Here is a 20,640-nt window from a genome sequence, read left to right as displayed (position 1 = left end):
CGTTTGGCCGCAAAGTGCAATTGGCCTCGTTCATGTAAACATAACCCTTCAGGTGAGCCAAAACCCCATAATTTACCACCGCCTGATTGCGTACCGTGTTTGCGCCGTTGTTTTAGCGTTGTAAAAGAGCTTTTTCCGCTTTCTGCCGAGGTGCCGATCATCGTTACCGATGATGGCGAGGTGGCAGCAACACGGTAGCGCTCTCTTCTTCACCCTCGGATATGAAAATGAGCAGTTTAGGCGAGTTGGGTTTGGATGGATAGCGCTGGCAAAAGGTATACAGCAACCGCTTTTATAACTGTGTTGTAATTAACACCAGTTGTACAAACTGATAACGAGGATAAACGAGCTTTTATCTTGTAACAAGGCGGGTTATGTCGTCATTATCTATTTGCGGGACGAATGAGCGTAGTATTATTGATATTAAGTACTTATTGTTATAACATTCAAGTGGAACATTAGACAATGACTTATATAATGGCATCTCTCAATGCCATAAAAGGACATTTCAACCAGACCAGAAGGACAATAGCCGCCATCCATCTCGGACACGCACCTACGCGATAAAGTGTTTCTAGCCTGGGTACAGTGTTGTCGCTAGCCTTGATAAATGGCGCAAGGCACTGTGTAGGAACACAGTTTTGGTCAGTTTAAAAGAGTACTTCGTTGATGGGTATTTATTAGTGCACACCTTTATTCCTTTGCCCTCCCAATTTATTTGCCCATAAAACGCACATGTAGGTCAGCGATTGTCCGCCCATGGGGATGCCGCGATTTGACATCTCCCAGGTGCCGCCAAACCCATGGATAAGGGGGAATATCATTTTTTAAAGCGAAGGAAGGGTTTTTTTTCTCTAAATTGGATCTGTGGCTCGTGTAGTTAACCACAGCAACAACAAAATCTATCACTTCAAGCGAACGAATTGAGCGATTCATTCAATCAATCTTCCAACGCCTCTACGGCCACTTGAGCTGGGGAGCAAAGCCAAAATAAAAATCTCCAAAACCTTGGTACACTTTACTGGTATGGGATGATATTTTTTTTTCGGAGATTTTAGCCGAACAATTCGCGTATTTCATTGCGCGTATTGGCGTGTCACGGTAGTGTTTACAGGCGCGTGTTGTGCTATAAGTGGAGATGGTGTGAATGTGTGTTTCATGTCAGCGCAATTCTTTTTTTTTCTCGATTTACAACTTTTGACCCATGTCCACCCACACATGCCGATTTTACGTTTGTTAGATATTTGGCCCGGTGTTTGCTGGCGATTTAAGAAGAGAATTGTTCGATGCAAAAATATATAAATACACGCGTCATATTTACCAATGGAAAGAGGATTTTTTCCTTTTTTTTTAGTGTGGAATTAGGAAGACAAATGATAGAAGGCAACAGCACGATCTCAAAGCTGGGAGTCGGGGTGCCATCGATACACCCCCTTGGGATGAGGTGAGTGTATTTCGTGGTGTGTGTATGTGTGTGAGTGATGTGTTGTTGCGTATGACTCAATCATGATCACCATCAATCGATTTCATTGAAACGATCGCGCGTCAGCGAAGTCAGCGAAGAAGGTGGGGACGGATTTCTTCTTCGCGTGCGTGACGTTTGCATGCGTACATGATTGTGCAAACGTGGCATAGAGATCACATTTCGACATGTTTCGATCGCAGGCAACAGATGATATTGTTCCCTTTTGGCTATTATGGGGTGAGCATTTTTAGATTGGTTTTTCTGGTGTACCCTTCAAAGGCATGGTATTTTATGTAATGTAGTCCTCGTTATTACTATAATTTTAGGTGTATTATGCTTTTTATTTATGTGATTAAAAATGTGTTTTCAAAGTTCTGAAATTCCTAATTGTTATGAATTTATTTCCAAAAGAAATGGGTGAGCTTAAGTGTTTTGGCCAAATTATGGAACCGTTTATTTAACAGAGTTGGTGCATTTTAAACTAACTTGAAATCATTGAAAAAATTATACACGTATTAGAAATAAAAATTTTGTGCCTTCTTACTTAATAATAAAAAATAATATTTGCTCTAAAAATGTGTATAAGTGCAAACTTTGCTATAAAAATTCAAATATTTATAGCTCCTTTGTACGCTCAGCGTCAAAACGCTTTACGTCAAAAAATTACGCGAACTATAACTAATAGAAGTTTGAAGCGGTTCGGTGCCCGAGTTGTTAACATCGCTGGTTTTCACACGGCAAGATCGAGTATTGAATCCATTCCGGACTTCATTCCCATCCACACAGGACTGTCTCTATCCTCAATGACAATGGATGAGCAATGGATTAAAAATTAAGTCAAGGGAAGCCAGAAATGTTTCAGGCCCGCAAGACCTTTCGAGGTTGCAGAACCAAATAAGAAAAAGATGAAATCTGCTGTAAAGAAAACGTGATCAATGAACGATCTTTGAATGAATCCCAAAACCGGCATTTCGGCAAGAACTCACTCATCGTAGTAAGAAACATTCTGTCTACTCTTTCTAACACTACCCGGCTCTTTCTATCCAATATATTTCTCTCTCTTTGATCCATCTCATGCTCTCCCACACCCTCCCAAGAGCGATCGACTAGAAATCGAGCACTCACTGCTCGAATATCGGTTTTCTTGTTGCTGCTGTGCAGCAACTCAAATGAGCTCTCGCGAGAGAAAAACCGTACAGGAAAGAGTGACACAGCAATCAGCCTTCTCTTGCACACTTAAAACTCACCCACCCGAGCGTCTCTAGTGGTCTCGCTCGTTCGCAATCCATGCAGCCATCCTGCTCATACGATCGCATTCGAATGCAGTTTGTTTAGGAAAGGGAGTGTGTGGGGTTGGTTAGCAGCAACAGCATGAGAGGGGAGGCGGGAAACAACGCACAACAAATCCGCATGTTTTGTGTATGTTTTGTGTATGATCTCTTTAAACCATTCAGTTAAATTTCAGACTCCGTGCCGGGCGTGTGTAGTGTGAGCGCGTGTGTCGGAGCATCGGAGCAACATCGACCGCACGCCGGGCCCCGTAAAAGCGCGTCGGCGATCGGCAGTCCCCGCGCGTGTTTTGTTTGCTTTTTTCGGTTGCCCTCTGTGTTGCTTTTTTTTTTTGTTTTCGTCGTTTTGTGCTTGTTCTGTGCGAGACATGCTGCTGCACTTTGATTGCGTCGGAGCATAGAACCGACGCGCACCAAACATCAAACGCAGCGGATCAAAGCGGAGGGAGCGTTTGGGTCGTCCTGTGCGTGTATGTTACGGGCTTTAGCAGCGCAATCACGTCGCGCATAAAAGGAAATCTGTGCTGTGCGTGTGTGTGCCGTGCGGGTTCTTGCTGTGAAAGGTAATAATATGATGTGCTCTGCGTTGTCGTTGGCAGGCCAGAGTTCTGGCGGTTTAAATTCTCGGTGAGGGTAGCTAGTGTTTTAAATATTCCGATCGCGTGTCTGCATAGGAGTGAAGGAATTTCGAAAATAAGTAAATTAAAATGTTATACGTTTATCAGCGTTTGAACTCCATCGGGTTTTGTGGAGGCTATTGGGGTGTCTTTGTGTATCATTATACTACCGGGAATAAAAAGAAATGTCGTGCTTTAATCTGAATATATCTCCAACAACCAAAAAAATACGGGAAACATCAGCACAGTGCTTCGAAGAAGCATAAAACATTTCCCCTACGACCCAAACCTCGTGATATATCTCGTGATTACTGTGTGGCATAATATGCATTAAAAAGTCTCTATCTGCCCGACTCGAACGGCCAATTTCGACCGGAAATGGTAAACACTGGGAACACGAAGCAAATCCCGTCCATATCCACTCGACTAAAAAGCATCCAATCGCACCTCTCTGTCTGCTCACATACACAAACACACAGACACAGACCGTGGGACGGGCAGAAGACCGCACCGGTGCATTTCCGGTGCTCCCATTGTTTGTGTGGCTGTGTGGCTTTGTGTGCGCGATCGTGCGCGATCGAATTTCCATCATCCAATACATCACCCTCCGGAATCGGCAGGCGCATCTGGTTGAGCGTGTGTGTGCTTTGCATTTAATTGGGTCGCTGTGTGATTGAAAGTGTTTCCGGTGTGTGTGATGGTGGTGGTAGCGGTCAGTGGGAAGAAGAAGAGGGTGATGCAAGTGGCAAAGTGTGAAGAGAGCGGTGCATCACCAAGGTGCAGCAATTGCCGCGTCTGAGAATGTGTGTGCTGCAAGTGTTTGCAAGTTAACATGGTTTATTGGGTGAAAATGTGACAAACGCTCATCTTCTCTCGCTGCTTCGGGTGAAGTAAATCAGATTATTCTCGGAGTTGCTGTGTGTTGTGGAAGATTGAAGTAAAAATTCTAGTGCTCATCGTATTAAATAGAATTCTATTTAATTTTTAAAGGTTTTTGTGCAAGTGCATTAAACACACCCCTCTTCACCTCTTCGATTCTTGATTGTTGGTGCTTTGTTATCATTGCTGCAGCTGCAACTTCGCTCGCAAGAATCTAAAATGTGTTGCATCCAGCATGCTTGTGTTTGAGATTTCCCAGAAGTTCGTTATACTTCCTTCGCGAGCCCGCGGTAGTTGCTGCTGAAAAGTGAAAACATCGCCGCCAGACACGTCTGTGCCAACATTGCGGTAGAAAAACAGCATCATTACTCTTCTGGTGTTCAGTTACCACGGATTCGTTCCTCGCACAGAGCAATCGTTCTTGGACCGAAACCCCGGGTTTAGCAGGGGGAGGGAAGTTTTCCCACTTCTTCGTAAGTAATCTCACACCAATCTTGGAAGAACGAGACGCACTTATCATCCACTCGCAGCGCTGCGTTTTCCATGCTCGGTCGATGCGTTGCCCACACCATGGACGCAACGGAAAGCGAAAAGAACATTCTTTTCCCGTAACCCTCGCCTGCCGCCGGATGGAAGGAAATGCTCCAAAAATAGCTACGTTCAATTAATCTTAGACCGAGACATAATTTTTCTCTTTCAACCTCCACGCGCTCCTCGCGGCCGGGCGTAACCAGGGTGTCCTGGAGAACGAACAAGCTGCTTTTGCTGCGAACAAAGAGCTTGTAGAAGACGCTACTCTTTGTCTTCTCCTAGGGGGGAATAAGCTAAAATGAGTGGTAGCAATTTTTGGTCCGATCTCTGCTCTAATGGGGCAGCAAGAAAGATCGGTCGCGAGTGTGTGAGGGTGGAATTAGAGAATATTTTGGATGCTCCCCCTCACTTGGTGTATGTTGGGTGCGAGGTCAAACACAGAACGAGACACTCGCAACTACCCAGCAAAAAAACACAACTCGCCGTCTGCCAAAGAGCGCGGGTGCATTCTCGAAACTGCAGTACAGAAATGCAAAACGCCGAAGAAAATGATTTATTTCACCTTCGGTGGCCTAGTTCAACCTGTGCTTTGCTATTTTTCTTCTCGTTGTAATGGTGCACGGGGCTGGCACGGTTTTATAGTCGTTGCGCTGCACAAGTGCCGTTTTTTGTTAATGAAATGGCGGTTGTTTGAAAATACTTTACCCGGGTTAAGGACGGTAATTGCTGTTAATTACTTTATGCTTTAACGTACAAGTACAATTTATGGCTGTGAGGCTATATTTAAATGATAAAGATATATGTGCACTTCACTTTCTAGCTGTTTGGCTTATTATGTTTGTAATTGTGAAAGGAATAATTATGCGTGTGTTTATAATTCTTCTAAATAGATTTAAGAAACTGTATAGTCTTTGCCTTTCAAATACATTAGAAGCAAACCCAATACTTCCCCTTATGAAATTTAGTGAAAAATCTTGGTTTTAATACCAACACAGAATTGCCAAACAATGCTCTGTGACCTTTCCTTCAACTATATCCTACAAAATAATTTATTTGATTGCATGATTTTTGCATATTTTCGTCAGTTTATACCTAAATATTAAAAAAGATACTATAAATGTATATAATTTTTCAAATTAACAGTTGTATCTTAATACGAGCATCATCACAAAAATGCATAACAAAACCGAAACTAGGTCCATTTTTTCTTTACTAAAGACATTCTAAACAAATCAGTTAGCCTTTAACATGGACAATAATTGTAAATGTTCGGGATAATTTTGACAATCACCTACGGAGAAAGAAAAAAAATTTTATGGTAAAATTAATCATTGGGGAATTTTTGTTTTTGTTTTAGAAATAGTAGTTTACCATGTATTTTATTCATTTTATTCAAAATATCCGCCCTCGGCTTCTATTACGGCCTCCACCCGTCTCCGGAACCGGCAACAAACCCTGGCGACAGTTTTGCGGGGTAGGGCCGCGAAAACGGACCTGAGCTCACATTAGGCGCGGTGAAGTCGTTGAAATTGGTCGCCAACCACTTTGTCGTTTTGGAGGCTGTATGGCACGGAGCGGAATCCTGCTGGAACACGTACGGTCTGCCGTTGGCCACAGTAAGCCAGCCACCGGTTGTTCTGGGTGTTAACCGTGTCGGCGGTTGTCGCGTCCGGCGCGGATCATCATGATGCATGTGATCCGCTTCCACAATGTACTCTTTTTTGGCATTTTTTTTATAACGGTATGTTTTCGCTGCTTGTTCCGTACACTTTTAGCTGTCGAATGACGCACTGCTTGTTTTCCTATGCCAACTCCATCACGAGTTATAAACAAAAATGTAACTGTCAAAATTATCCCGAACGCCCTGTAGTGTCCTAGCAATGATGATTGGTGATTTGCTAAAAAAAAAAATGATTTTTTTTTAGTAGTAGTAGCTGCCATGTGACTTTTGACATAAATGACTTTAAAAATTGGATATAAGAATCGAAAGATAAGACTTAGCTAGTTCAATAAAATATTGTTTATTCCTTATACCTTGGTAACTACAAACCTTTGCCTCAGTTTCCGCTGAATACTTGCTATAATCCATGTATGGGGATAGTTTAGCTATAAGATCCTTGGAAAAGGCCCTCGCGAGTTAAATAATTTTGTTCCACAATTACTGATCTTAAAATATCTTCTCAGTCTAACGTCTATATTCCAATGAAGGAAGCATGCGGGGATTTGTGAAATCTGGCACAGAAATGCTCCATATGGCGATTCGGATCCAGAGAACCTAACGAAATTCATCTGAACCTATTCTAATTTGCAACAATTTTAAGATGAAGAATCCCAACTCGCTTTCCTAGCATTGCTCGCTTCCTAATAATTCCTATTTCTTACCACGAACAACGCAAATCAAACGGGTTCCAAATAAAGCCGACTACCATGTGCAATTTATCTTCCCCAAAAAGACAGCAGACCACATACGCGGGGTTGCGTTTGGCATCGACACAGTATGAAATCGAATGCACCGTTATGGCTCAAACGCCAACACTGACACCTTGTTGTTTATTGAAATTGTAATTAGATTAGAAAATTTTAGCACATGCGTTTCTCTTCTCCAAGCGTCCGAAGCAGAAGGATTCGTCTTTTAGCTGTTGTTCTATTTATCACCTTAACTTCAAACTGGCGTGCCCTTAAAAAAATGGGATGTTTTCAATTGCAAACATGCTGGAAACACCCTCACAAAACCGATCGAACCCACTGAAAGCATCTCGAAACGTAGACATACGCGTCGTGAGTCACTCGCTCGTGTCACGAATGTGAATTCAAATGCAAACGGAAGGGTTTCGTACGTTGTGGCCACACATTACCACACACGTTAGAGGTTAGGCTCAAGGGGAATGAGAGAGAGAATGATGGTGAGACAGTTCGTTTGTTGACCGGGTCGCCACCTACACACACACACTCGTTGCATCCATCTGCGGTCCTTAATGTGACGTTGCATTACCACCGTTGCATGCACTGTAACAGTGATGGGCCTGCATTTATATCCATCAAAACCTCCCTCGCCGGGTAGGCTGGGCGAACGATGTTTATCTGTTTGTTCGATGCACCGATGGTACCGATGTGCACATGTGCATGCATGGGGCGGTTCTTCCTCGTTGATCGGTTGCTGGAAAGGTAGAGGCAAAGATTTAAAAATGTCGATAGCTTGCGTGCCGATAGAATGGGGTTCTGTGATGTTAATGAGGAATGGGTTTGTTGTAATGTTTTGGTCGTATCCAATTCAGTATAATTTCTGTTTTAAGGTGTTTTAAACATATTTTTTGAAATATTAAATCTTTTGGGAATTAGAAACAGAAACGTAAGATGGCTTATTTAGAACGATTTTTGGAATATTCTTCCAAAAACTTATCAGTATTCCACAAGATACTCTCTTATTGCCGATTGCATTAGGTAGCCGATATGAACTTAGCGAACACCGCCCTGATGTCTGATGATGTCTGATGCTGCCAATTCAACACTGAATCACTCAAAATGTCTCATATGCGTGAATCGGTGTTATCGTTCTTACTGCATGACCCACACGCAAGCGTGGATGCGGATAATAGAACGATTGTAGCAATATTGCACACTACATGTGTGCCGGAAATGTTATGGATGCTATAAATTATTTCCCTCCCACGTAGCACACACTGTGCCAGGATACGTGTCGAATATTCACGCAAATTAAGCATTATTTACGAGAAAGCATTTAGCTGTTTAATCAGTATTTTAATAGTAGAATTACTATTCAAAGTGATTTCTAAATCATTTGCGTGTGTCAAATGATTGTATTTGTCATACTTTAATTCGGTTTTGTCTAGCATCAAACTACTTAATCAACCATTTTCTTCCAATAAACACTTCAAACGTGAATTCGCTGTCAACACCTTCCGGCTGACATTCAATTGCGATTGTTATGTTCTTGGCTTCACTTGTCCTTCTCACCATCGTACTGCCACACAAATCCGAATGGAAATTCATCGCCAAAAAGGGTGAGTTTCGCCAAACAACCGCAGCAAACCAAATTGATCAGACTGTGTGTGTGTGTGATCGACGAGACGGTGCGAGGTCGATCGAAGATTGTGAGTGGAATCGAAGGGAGCAGCAACAACAAAATACAACTCCTCCGAACCGATTCCGATTAGTTTTCAGTAAATTGATTTGATTTTTCCAAGCGGATAGTAATCTACGACTACGAATCGTTCGTACGGTGACCATCGATCAGATCGAACATCTGAAGCAATGAAGCACATTGAGGAAACTTTCAAAATTTGCAACCCCCGTCTCTAGAGATGTTGGGGAGAGTCTTTTGATTTTTAAGGTTTGTTTCGTTGCTGTGTAATAGATTTTCTAATTTGTGTGTTCGGTTGAAATCAAACTAACATTGCAACCGATGTGAAGGAACCATTCATAAAGGGGGTTTATTACTACTGTTTCAGAGGAGGCGGTTGCCCGTCACACGGAGAAGAGTGCCTTTTTTTTCGTTCGGTTTGTGTCAGCTAGATCTGATAAAATCTTTTACCACTCGACTGACTACGAGCCACAAGCTCATGTGAGCTATACGCGCATGAGTTGTACAATATTGTAATGGCCCTTGCTGGATGTTGCTGCCAGCAAATATGCTGTTGTAACCAACAAAGCGTGTGTGTGTGTCGAGAGTTGAGATTCTTGATGATAAAATATAAGGTTAATTATTTCGCAAGGATAAATTGCGATTTTTGTGGAGGGAACAATAGCAGTTGGTGTTAATTAGAGAACTCTCAAGGAAATAAATTGATTGATTTAAGGTTCTTCAAGGAATCTGGACAATCCTCTGGCATGACTATAGTTAAAAATTATGCTGAGTGTAAGTGTAGTATTTTTTAAAGTTTGCACAATTTTTTACAACCAAAACCTTTGCCTCTTATCAAAAATATAGTTCAATTGAATGGTTGACATCTGCAATAAAACATAACTGGCATATAATTGTAGCGTACCGTTTCCGACATTCCATAGGAAAAGGTTAACTTGCACAATAAACCCATCCCTACTTTGAGCCTCGTCTTTTTGTATGGTTTAGCAAATCGAAAGCACAAAGCGAAAAAAACCAAAATCAGGGCAAACTCAACAACCACACATTGAAGCAGCACACAACTCAACAACCCATTCTTTCTAATCGCGTAAATGCGCGCATGAGGCAACATTTCATCCACCATCGCATCCACCATAGCCCTTCCGCCTTCCCGCCACCCGTTACGCACTCCCCCGCCCGTGAAAGCACTTATTTTTATCGATTTTAATTACATGCAATTGCAAAGCGTAACTATTTCAGTCCCCAAGCCGAAATGGCGCTCCATACGCGGACAGACCGGCTGACGATCGCGCGTTTCGCTGGCGAAGGCTTTTAAAATATATCAGCCCATGCTCATCGATTTGGTTGGCTGGTCCGTTTAAGGTTCCCTTCGCCCTTCCCTAACCCGGTTTTTTTTGCTGCGGCGTAGCTATCAGTGCTCCCTCCGCTCCGTCCTGTGTGGCGGCTTTCGGTTGGAAATGGAAGAACAATTACACCATGCCATTTTACAAACGGTTGCGCGATAGATGTTGATCTTAATTTTGTGACGCAATCGTTGGGAGGGAGCGACCTACGTGCGTCGCGAGCCTTGCATGCAAAGTAACGAATCATATGGAGCATAAAGAATCATGTTTTGTACTATGTAACAGTCGTCTTCGAGAGCTTGCTTCACATGTTTTACTGCTTCTAATACCTAATCTAATCAAACATCCCAAAGTTTTGAATCTTTTTACCTCCCAACAAAAAAAGCGTCTAGTTAATGACAAATGGGTTCGCTTCCTGTACACACCATGGAAAACAATTTTTCAAACCGTTCCCTCTCGGCGCTTTGCCCGGCGGTGAAACATTTCTGGATTAGTTTGATTTCCTTAATCATCCAGCCCAATGATCATTCGTCTGTGCCTCGCCCTTCCAAGCACCCCCCGTCCCCCTCCCCCCCTGGCTGCGTTCAATTCGCGGTTCAATCACAATTTAATGAGCACATTTTTCGGTGCTGCCGCCGTACATGAGCGTACCTGATCCACCGTGAGCCGGAGCGAGTCGGTGATTCAGAAGCATTATTACTACAGCCAGCAAGCTCGTATACAGAGAAACTCAAGGCAGAAACCTTCAAAAAAACGACACCCCAGTATCAGTGTGACTACACACAAAGATGTGAGGATACAACAAAAAGCATTGCCTTCCACTTGATGCTCACGCATTACTTCTCCTTGCGATATTGTGGCGCATTCCTCTGTTGCCGAAACCCATTCAAAGATCATTTCCTGCTTGGTAACGTGATGGTGATGGCGTGGAATTGAGGGTGAAAAAAAAACGAACAGAACTCGAATGGATCGGTCCCGAATATGAGTGAGGTAGTTCTATCAACGCATAAGTCTTGAATCTCATTTATCAAAAAAAAAAAAAAAACGGTGGATAAAAAAAAGCCAGTGTCGACTCTAGACGAAGTCGGGGGAAATCCAAATTGCGGTTGGTGGGTACACAAATTGTACAACCCGAAACCTTCCTGCTGTGGCTTCGTTATGGTTTGATGTCCGAAGAATCACCTGATCAGTTCTGGAGCTTGTTGCTCGCTGTTTATGGACGCGCGCGGACAGAGCAACGGGCAAAAGGATCATTGTCCATGCTGAAAACTTCCCAAAAACCTTTTGCGGCGGAAAAGTAGCATTTACGCTAAGCTTTCTTTCGGGAGTTTCCTTTTTAAAGCCTTGGAGCTTGGCCTGGCCATATTTAACGTTTCACTTTCTCACCCATCATTCCTCGCTCGCCACACACACATTTGTGATGGTTGATTCGGTATGGAAGCACATATTTTAAGCAGTCTCTCTATCGCACCAGAAACGTAATTTTGATTCGCTTCCTACCTAAACTACCCGCTCCGGTCCAGGTTCAAGCCATCCCGTCCACGTCGTACCAAAGTTCGCGTCCGCGGACCATAATCATTTAACGTTCATTTCCTGCCTTTAGCTCCCGGAGTAGGATGTTCTTCTTCTGATGTTTGCCAGAGCATTAAGGTCTTCCTTTTTATCATTATCATTGGGAGTTGAAGCGGGCGCAAGCTCTCTAGCAAGTCTCTCTTTTTTATCCTTCCTTCTCGATGTGGGGTACCTAAGGTTATGACTATTTTAGAGCCAAGCCATGATAGTGAATCTGAGAGGCAGGCATACATTCGCATACAATCTTTCATTGTTGCTAGTGGATCACTAATGCTCTAGGGAGTTTTGTAAGCTTCCCACCAAAACACAGGCAGCATCCAGAAAGCGAGAATGTACAACGCTGCCCAAGGACGCTTGCCACAAATCACAAAACCACAACAAACAGATGGTCTTCAAGCGCGCGTCTGCTTTGTATGCAGATTAGTGTCTCCGCTTCCGGTGAGCTTTGTTCGTTTTTCCGAAGAACTTCCATTAATTCCACAACCCACCGAACGATGGCCACACTTTCCGTATGGCGCACAGATCGTCCGGAACGTGGAGAACTTTTATCCGATTTTCGAACGAACCAATCGATTCCGGCACGCTGGATAAATGATGATGGGACGACGGGCCCGGATGGGAGGGTTCAAACCGTATAATGCGTGCAGCAAAGCGAACTATCGAACCTCGACGATGGACGTCAAATCGAAACTTGACTGATTACATCGACCCGGACCGGAGATAATTCTCTATCACCAGGTGTGCGTGCTCCAGCATGGCTGTGACTGATTGAGGAGCGAAACGGATTTTTGGAGAACCGAAAACACGCCCGAACGCAGCGAAATCGGTGATTTGTCTTTCTCTGCCAAGGTTCGTTATCTTATCCCGCTAGTTTTCCGCAGTCTTCTCTGGTACTTCCGTATGCATACACCCCTTAGTGTACACCCTCGGTTGTTGAATAGCACCTAGAATTACGCGCCATCTCATCAGCAACCTCGCATGGAAATCATCAACGCATTTCCCAAAGTATACAGGTGACGAGATGTGTACGGGGAAAAGGTGTGGTACGCTGCCGGCTTTTTGGTAGCTCGGAGACAACAGTATCCACACATCCATTTGTTCATTCGTCCGGTCGTTCGTTAGCGGAAGATGCCTAATCATGGTGAGTAATGTTCTGCCGTGTTACTGCCGTGAGGTGTGTGTGTGTACTGTACCGTGGTCGGGGCAACAACATCCGTTTTGTCTGTTTTGCTATCGCGGACGAATTGGTAGCCTGCGTCCCATCTCGAACTGACTGAGAACAAACCATGACGGAAGCATGGCGATGATCCTACATGGGACAGATTATATTCACCACACCACAAGCCTACCGTACCGGGTAGTTCTTATCCAATCGAGTGAAAGAAAATCAAAGAAAGAATAAAGCCTTGGTCAACACAGCATAGAATTTGAAAACTATCAAATACTTCACTAGCTTAATGCTTCGCCGGAAGCAGATGAATATGGCAGACCGAAGCCGGTAGAGATAAATAAATTCTATCCAACTATGCACACCGGACACCACGTCAGTCACACAGATCGGTGTGATGTCAGTTGCGTTGGTATACACCTCTAGGATTTCTGGATTTTCGTGACTCGACAGAATCCCTTCTGATGATGCTGTGTCCCATCATCTTATCACACTACCACAGCACAGCGGTAATCATACCGACGGTGCCTTAGAGCAATGGTGGTGGTATCACAGGAAGTGAATTCCGTCGGGCATGATTAATTGATTCATTTCTTCTCCTGCGTCCAGCCCGGCAGAGAACGTGGAAGAGAAGCGTGAGATTTTTGGATTTTGTCGGGACAACCTTCCCAGTGCAGTCTGGCAGCGCGTAGAAATTGAGCCCGCTTTTCATTATGTTTGTGTTGGAATTTTATGATCTTTCCTTACACCCGGGACGGTTGATGCGGATTGATAGGAGATTGATAGGATGGAAGCGTATGGTTAGGGCGAGGGTTTTTTTCCTTCCTTCGGCGTGAAGTTATCGTTACGTCTTCTTTTGTTGGAACCTGTGGAGGTTTTTGGGTATATGGACTTTACATACAATAGGCAAACGATGGATTGTATTACAGAAAGATACGTGTTGCTGTGTAATAGGGCAAATGGTTTTGTTACTCGGTTTTATTAGACAAGAATAATTTTTGAAGTTCAAGATGAGTATTTTTATGGGAACCGTTGGCCGCTCTAGCGCAACAAAACTTAAAGGGATATATTGGCAATAAAAATGCTTCTATTATACCTTACAATCCCGATACACCTAGCATGATGCCCGATCCGTTCTAAATCATAATTTATGCATATCTTCATCTATTAACTCCAGCAGCTGCTGCTTAAACCTGAGATCTAGCTCTATTAGCTATTCAGTAGAAGTAATTTATTTTTACACAATCGGTCCGGCAGCTACAGTACGCTTCAATAGATCCAACGCCACGAAATGATATTCACCTATAGCTACCGGTGCGCACACACAAATCACCAAAATCCTTTCACTTCTCACGCAACCGCGTACCTTGTCTAGGCACAAGGCAGGCAAGCATAAATCATACGCAGAAGTATGCAAATGCCCTTGTTACGGAGTGTGCTGCAAACGTAGCAAGTGCAACTACTGAACCCAAGATAGGTGTGTTTTAGTGGCCAGTATTTGCTTTTCCAGTACCCTTCCGGGAAATCTAACAGAAATAAAAGTGAAACCGTTTTGCACCGTTTGCGATCCGAACGGGGTTTATGAAAATAGATGCAAACAAAACGCTCGACCAGTAAGATATGCACAATATTGCGGGCACGATCGTGAATCGGTCCCGTCAAATGCACTACATAATAATCTACCCCCACAATAGCCACACGAGCGGCTCGCGCATATCGATGATGATAAGCGTTCGCTCTTTGTACAGCGAAAACTGGCGCATTAAAGAGTTGCGCGCGCTCGGCCAGTTTCCCACGATACGAAGCTGCGTGCTTTGGGGCCTTTTTTTCCATCTTCTCACTCGCTTTGCTCTTTGTCGATTGGTGGCTCCGCATGAAGTCTCCTGGCGGGGTTGTGTCCCCTTTTTTTCTGGCAGGAACTTCCTACCCCATCCTCCTCGTTTAAATCATTCGTTATGCTGGTTCTGATGGCATTTTACCTTCCCGTTCAAGCTTGCCCGAACGTTGCTGACCCAACGGTTCGTTCTGGGGGTATGGGCGCCCACATTAACTGCATCAGCCCCGACGATAAACTAAAACAGTTCCACCAACATAAATATACACTCACAGAGATACACGCACACGCTCTTTCCACACCCCCAACTCCGGTGAGTGAGTGAGTTCCCTCCTAATAGTCCGCTTGTACGCCGATCGATCCACAAACGTTGCTGATTCATTTTGTTGCCTTTCGGCGCCTACCCCTTTCGCGTTTATGCTTGTCCATTCACTCTTTGCTATGCTCGCTTTATGCTGCCGTTCGGTGTCTCCCCTTTTAACCCGCCATATCCCTCCTGCTGGTGGTGGGTGCGGTGGGAGCGCACATAAACGATACGACTGTTGGGTGAGCTGGTCAGGCAGACAAAAGCATTGCACTGGGTGAGGGGGGCGATCGATCCAGGTTGCGCGAGAGGGTTTACGCGAGATCGCGTTTAGTGACTCCTCGAATGGGATTTTCCTTTACGCGACTTTCGTCGCGCGTGGAAATATAAAAATGAATGAATGAAGGTGAGCCAAGTGAAGTATTACACTTTCGCTCTCGACGGAAACAGGCTACCAAGCAACCGGGCGCTCCCGGAAGGTCCAAAATGGGAACTCGTTCTAGATGCAGCGTCCAAGATGATTTATTGTTTTGATTTTTTTTTTATAGAGCAGTGTGTGATGAAATTTTTAATTGAAATTTGGAAATTTTGTTCAGTTTTTATTCAGCAAAAGTTAACTCTTCAGGAAACTTCTCAAATTTAATGTTTCTCGATTTCTCGACAGACGTACTGATTGATTTCTCGTAATACTTTATCAAAAACCCGTCACGACTTATAGAATGTTTCGCTAATAATGGCACCCATTTGACAGCAGGACCACCCGCAGCGCAACATACACATCCTCCGGCTTGTCACGGGACCATTTCCCGTCCTTACACAGACCGATCACACTCCCTTCCCTGCAGTGCAATGCGATCGAATTAATCATCCACCCGGACGGGATGCCGGTGACATTTTCATCGGGCGCGGACGGCGCTCGATCGACAGCCAGCGCGTCTGTTTTGTGCCAGTTTTATGCCAAGAATAATGCCAACGTCGCTGCGGGTGGCAAAAGTTAACCTTTAACCCTTTCTGGCTACAGAATTCGTTTTTCGCCACCGGATCGGGGGAGTGGTCCCGGAGATGTTACACAAAGTCTGTGTTGTTTTATTTTGTTGCCTCTCTTTCGGCTATCCTCCAACCTGGCTCCCCGATTATGTTGCGGTATGTACTGGAATGTTGCAGCTGTATGGCAATTTCCATAGCTCAAAATTCGATTTTCAACTCTATCGACTTGAACGAAGATAGTAGCAATGTTTTTGATCTCCGTCATGGAAAAGGCAAACGGCAAAAAAAAAAAAAAACGATTGCTCTAACAACTAGCGTGTCCCATATTTAAAATGTCGAGCTCGGTTCTTGCGACTTGGTTGCTGAATTAATCATTATTTTTTATATCGCTTTCATGTTACGATCGTGATTCTCTCACACCAACAAGCCCACACACTCTACATCGCTCACGTGCAATCCCCGATCAATAGCACATGATCTTTATGCCAAAATTTGAGCCGTATGATAGGTACTGCTAGGCACCCATTACTGGGCCTTTTGGAATTAGGAAATTTGGTTCGTTGGTTAGAAGCTAGAAAGAGAGAGAGTGTGAGGCATTCAGAAATAAAAAAACGCCAAACGCTTCTACAACACCGCCGGCTGCACATCAATCACCCGGGGTTCGTGTTAATTAACAGTTACCGGTACGAAGCCGCGAGACCTGGGCTAGAAAAGATCCTCGGGCTGGGCTTCCCCGTCCTCCCAGATGCATCCCGGTACACCCGGTCCAGCTCTCAGCCAGCGCTACCTAGCCTTAATTAGCTGATTATCGTCAGTTTTTGATCGGTATTTTCCTTCCTATTGCGCTACACCTCTACAACCACTCCGGGGCCACTCTTCGCCTGTACAGCAGGCCTGCTGTCTGGCTGTGTGTAGTAGCTCTGTAGTTGCCTGCAAGACGCTGTGTGTGTGTGTGTGCGTCTGAATCGAATCATAATCGATTATGCTCACATAGGCCGGCTTGGGCGCGCTGTATTGCCTGGCGGGAGTTTCAAGTATAAAACCCAACCCGTTGCCAGCCACTAGTGATTGGGGGAGGCTTTTGGTCGTGTATTCGGCCAGTTTATTTTTTTTATTGAACGTTTGAGTTTGCTTTTCGAGAAAAAAAAACATACTTCCTTCCTGAATTGTATTTGGTTCATTAAATAAATTCGTGATTGTAGGAAAGCATTTTTTACGTCACTTTTTGCATGATTTAAAACCTTACGGCCATCGGTTGGGTGCGATAGCGTTCGATTATGTGATCGATCGTTTGTATTTTAATAACCGCAAAGCGTGCAAATGGCGCCTGTTAGACCAGACTGTATTGCGGCCTACGGTAACTCACTTAAAATGTAATAGCAATTAGATGTGTACGTTGGAGGCGGCCCGAACGTAAAGGGGTTCAAATCCGAACCGTTCTCCCACTCCCACGGGTAGTGAGGACTAACCTAGCAGAGAGAGAGAGAGAGGTCGTTAAGCCAAAAAGGAGAAGATGTGCGACTCATTTTTCTGTTCCTTAAAGTTAAAGCATAAAGCCTATAACACTTCTGCAGAAGCTTCCATTCGTTAACAGGTGTTATAAAATGATAAATAAAACAAAGTCATTAAAACATAAACGGAACAAACACTCCACCAATCAGCCAGAGTAAGCACACAAACACGAAGTTATGCATTAAAAGTCGTTAACTTTAACGGAGCTTAGGAAAAAAAACCAAAACAAACAAAGAAAACAAACATTCCAGTAAAGAGTTTTCCAAATGGTTCCAATAATGGGCAATTACGTTGGGAGGAGAAACAGTATGCAAAAATAAAACCAAACTCTCCCGATCTCTAACCGGTCGGCCATCGGTGGTAACGAAGCCAAGCACTACGGTTTCATCACAAACGGCCCCAGCGACGGCTCAAAACCTGACGGCTCATCAACGTTATGGACAGTCTAATAAAAGTGTAATGTACACGGATCGGCTATTTATGTTTATTTTTTTACCCGATTTCACTGGCTTCCTACTTTTGCCGTGCTACACGCACTTCCTATAGCAGAGGAACATTGCCTGCTTGTCATTTAGCCGCCACGTTCAATATCCTAACACTCACACCCCCATCGGGGTTCGCGATACTGCCCACCATTGCGCAGCTTGTTTACGAAGCAAACATATTTATTGGTAAATATTATTTGCATTAATTAAACATTTAATTGCATCAATCGGAAACCGAGCGTTGGCGAAAAGAGCGTACGGCCGTTTCGTTTGTTGCCCGGGCTTTACGATCAATTATAAAGGAAAGCGGCTTTTCTTCCCCTGGGCGAACGAACACGATACGTGGTAGAGGATGGCGCTCGATGGTGGGTGGGGGACGATAGTCAATCGTGTACAACATACACACAGAAACCCATCCACCCAATGAACAAAAAACTAGGAAACATCCTGAACAACCTACCTGCTGACGGTTAGAGTTTCAATCAACGGGAGTAGGTTGGGGCTTTGTTTCTGTCTCTTCCGATAGTCGTTATTAATTTTCCTGCTAATGGCCTGCTTAAGGTATGAGAAGATACCAGGATTGGCGAATAAAAGGTGTATTGAACATGACTTCCTTCACGACGTGGGCAGACAGGTCGTTCGAATCAACCGCGTTTGATTATTTGCGATCGCAGGAAATGTACGATGTGTGTTCTCCCTCCGGCAGGAACAGAGATTTTGATTGAGAGATTGTCAAAACATGTACCTCATCCCGAAATCCGTACTACAGCCACAGTGCCTCAAGTGATCTCAAAATGGAAGACTATGGATCCAGATAGTCGAGAATGCGAGTGGTTAATAAGGCAGTTAAATTAAACGGCCACTGCGTGAATCATTTATGCACATGGTAGCATCGATGAAAGAAGGGAAGATCAAAGAATTCGCCGTATGCAACATGCGCCAATCAGTGATCGCTGCCAATGGGAAAGAAGAATCTTGGGCGCCGTATTTTCGAAGCGATGTAGCCGAAAGGATGCAAATCGTGGTCGATTACGAATGGCCGGAAAGTTCAAAAGGTTCGGTGGAGATCACGAATGTGTGCCAAAATAGGACACATCTCAGGTCGTGGACACGATAGAAGAAGATGAGTTTTTTTTTTTGCTGCGCAAAATTGGAATAAAGAAACAGGCAATTAATTAGCTGCGTGTATCATGATACCGGTGGATTCAAAGTATTCTACGTTGGACATCCAATCGTTAAACAGTAATATTTAATTTTTCCACACATCTTACTAACTGCTCGCACCGATTTCCGATTCGCTCTCTTTGCCCACAGGAAATACTCGCCGAATCTACCGAGCAGTTGGAAACTTTGATTGCTTCGTCGCCCGCGACGCTTGCGCTGAAGGCGTCGGCCGAGCAGGACGCAATCGCCGCCCTGCAAGCCCTGCGCAACAATAACAATCATACAAAATCAGTTACCTCAGTACTTAGTAAAACGCATCTACAAAACCTGGAAGCAAATGCCGTATCTGTGATCCCCATCGAGAGTATGAAACTTACTTCCACCGGCGTACTACATCAGCCGACCACGACGACGACCACCATCATCCATCAGCAGGAGGAACAGCAACAGCATCAGCAACTATTTCCGCAGCAAAACAACCTACCAAAACAGCCGCTTATTCAGGTGCGCGACCTGACGCAGCTGCAGAAGGAGCATCTCGAGACGGCCGCGGTGTTGATGGACATCAGCAAGAAGGCCATCATCTCGCCGCCAAGCTCGAACCCCCAATCGCCTAGTCTGCTCGCAGAGCAGAAACAGCAGCAGCAGCAGCAGCAATCGCTACAGTATCAAATTAACATTAACAATCAGCATACACAGCAACCGCAAAGTATTAAATCTTCTGTGATAAAGGTAAGCATTTACTTTTGCGCAGTTGTACTAAAAATATAAACTTAACCTTTCATTATCTCGCCCTTCGTATGTCCCTCATTTATTTGTTCAGCAGCCACACGAATACCTTTTGAACAATCTAAAGCGTACCCCTAGCAGCGAAGAAATGGATCTTACGATGAAGCGGATGAAGGTGGAACAGAACGTGGTCCTCACGCCCACCGTTCCTGCCACCACGCTAGTGAAGAAGAACTTCATCAAGCGGGAAAACATTATCGAGCAACTGGCAGCGACGGTGGCGGACGATCAGGCCAGCCAGCACAGTGACAGTGTGGACAGCAGTGACTCTGGCCGGTTGCAGATGGACATATCCTCGCAGGATGCACACTCCGAATGTACTGCCGACGAGCTAAAGCTGCGCAACAGTCTTCACCTCAACAACAACAACAACCACCTGCATCAGCACCAGCAGCAGCTAGATCAGCTCGGACGCGAAACGCCGGACAGTATGAACTCCATCGAGGAGCAACAGCAGCACCATCAGCATCATGCAGCAGCTGCTGCGGCGCTAGCTTCGGCAGTTTCCCAGATACCTTTTGGAAGCTTAACGGACGCGACCGATCCGGCGGTGGCACAATTATGGCAGACATTGGCGCAAAATAGTAAGTAGCTACCTG

At 44.5% G+C, this 20,640-nt stretch overlaps 2 protein-coding genes across 2 annotated transcripts in view; one reads left to right on the top strand and one right to left on the bottom strand.

The window, feature by feature from the left end:
• LOC126565704 (bolA-like protein 2) overlaps positions 1–20,640 on the bottom strand; it is a 139,518-nt gene that overhangs the window by 97,339 nt on the left and 21,539 nt on the right. The gene's annotated exons all lie outside the window — the stretch shown is intronic.
• Positions 1–20,640, top strand: part of LOC126564149 (box A-binding factor-like) — a 203,606-nt gene that overhangs the window by 181,494 nt on the left and 1,472 nt on the right. Inside the window, exons 3-4 of the mRNA XM_050221096.1 lie at positions 19,403–19,984; positions 20,079–20,625. Coding sequence (XP_050077053.1) covers positions 19,403–19,984; positions 20,079–20,625 — 1,129 coding nt within the window. The remainder of the gene's footprint in view (positions 1–19,402; positions 19,985–20,078; positions 20,626–20,640) is intronic.

The sequence above is a fragment of the Anopheles maculipalpis genome, chromosome 3RL (genome assembly GCF_943734695.1).
Source record: "Anopheles maculipalpis chromosome 3RL, idAnoMacuDA_375_x, whole genome shotgun sequence".
Lineage (NCBI taxonomy): Eukaryota > Metazoa > Arthropoda > Insecta > Diptera > Culicidae > Anopheles > Anopheles maculipalpis.
Note: the sequence above shows the minus strand (reverse complement) of the source record. Positions and strands in the feature narration are given on the sequence as shown.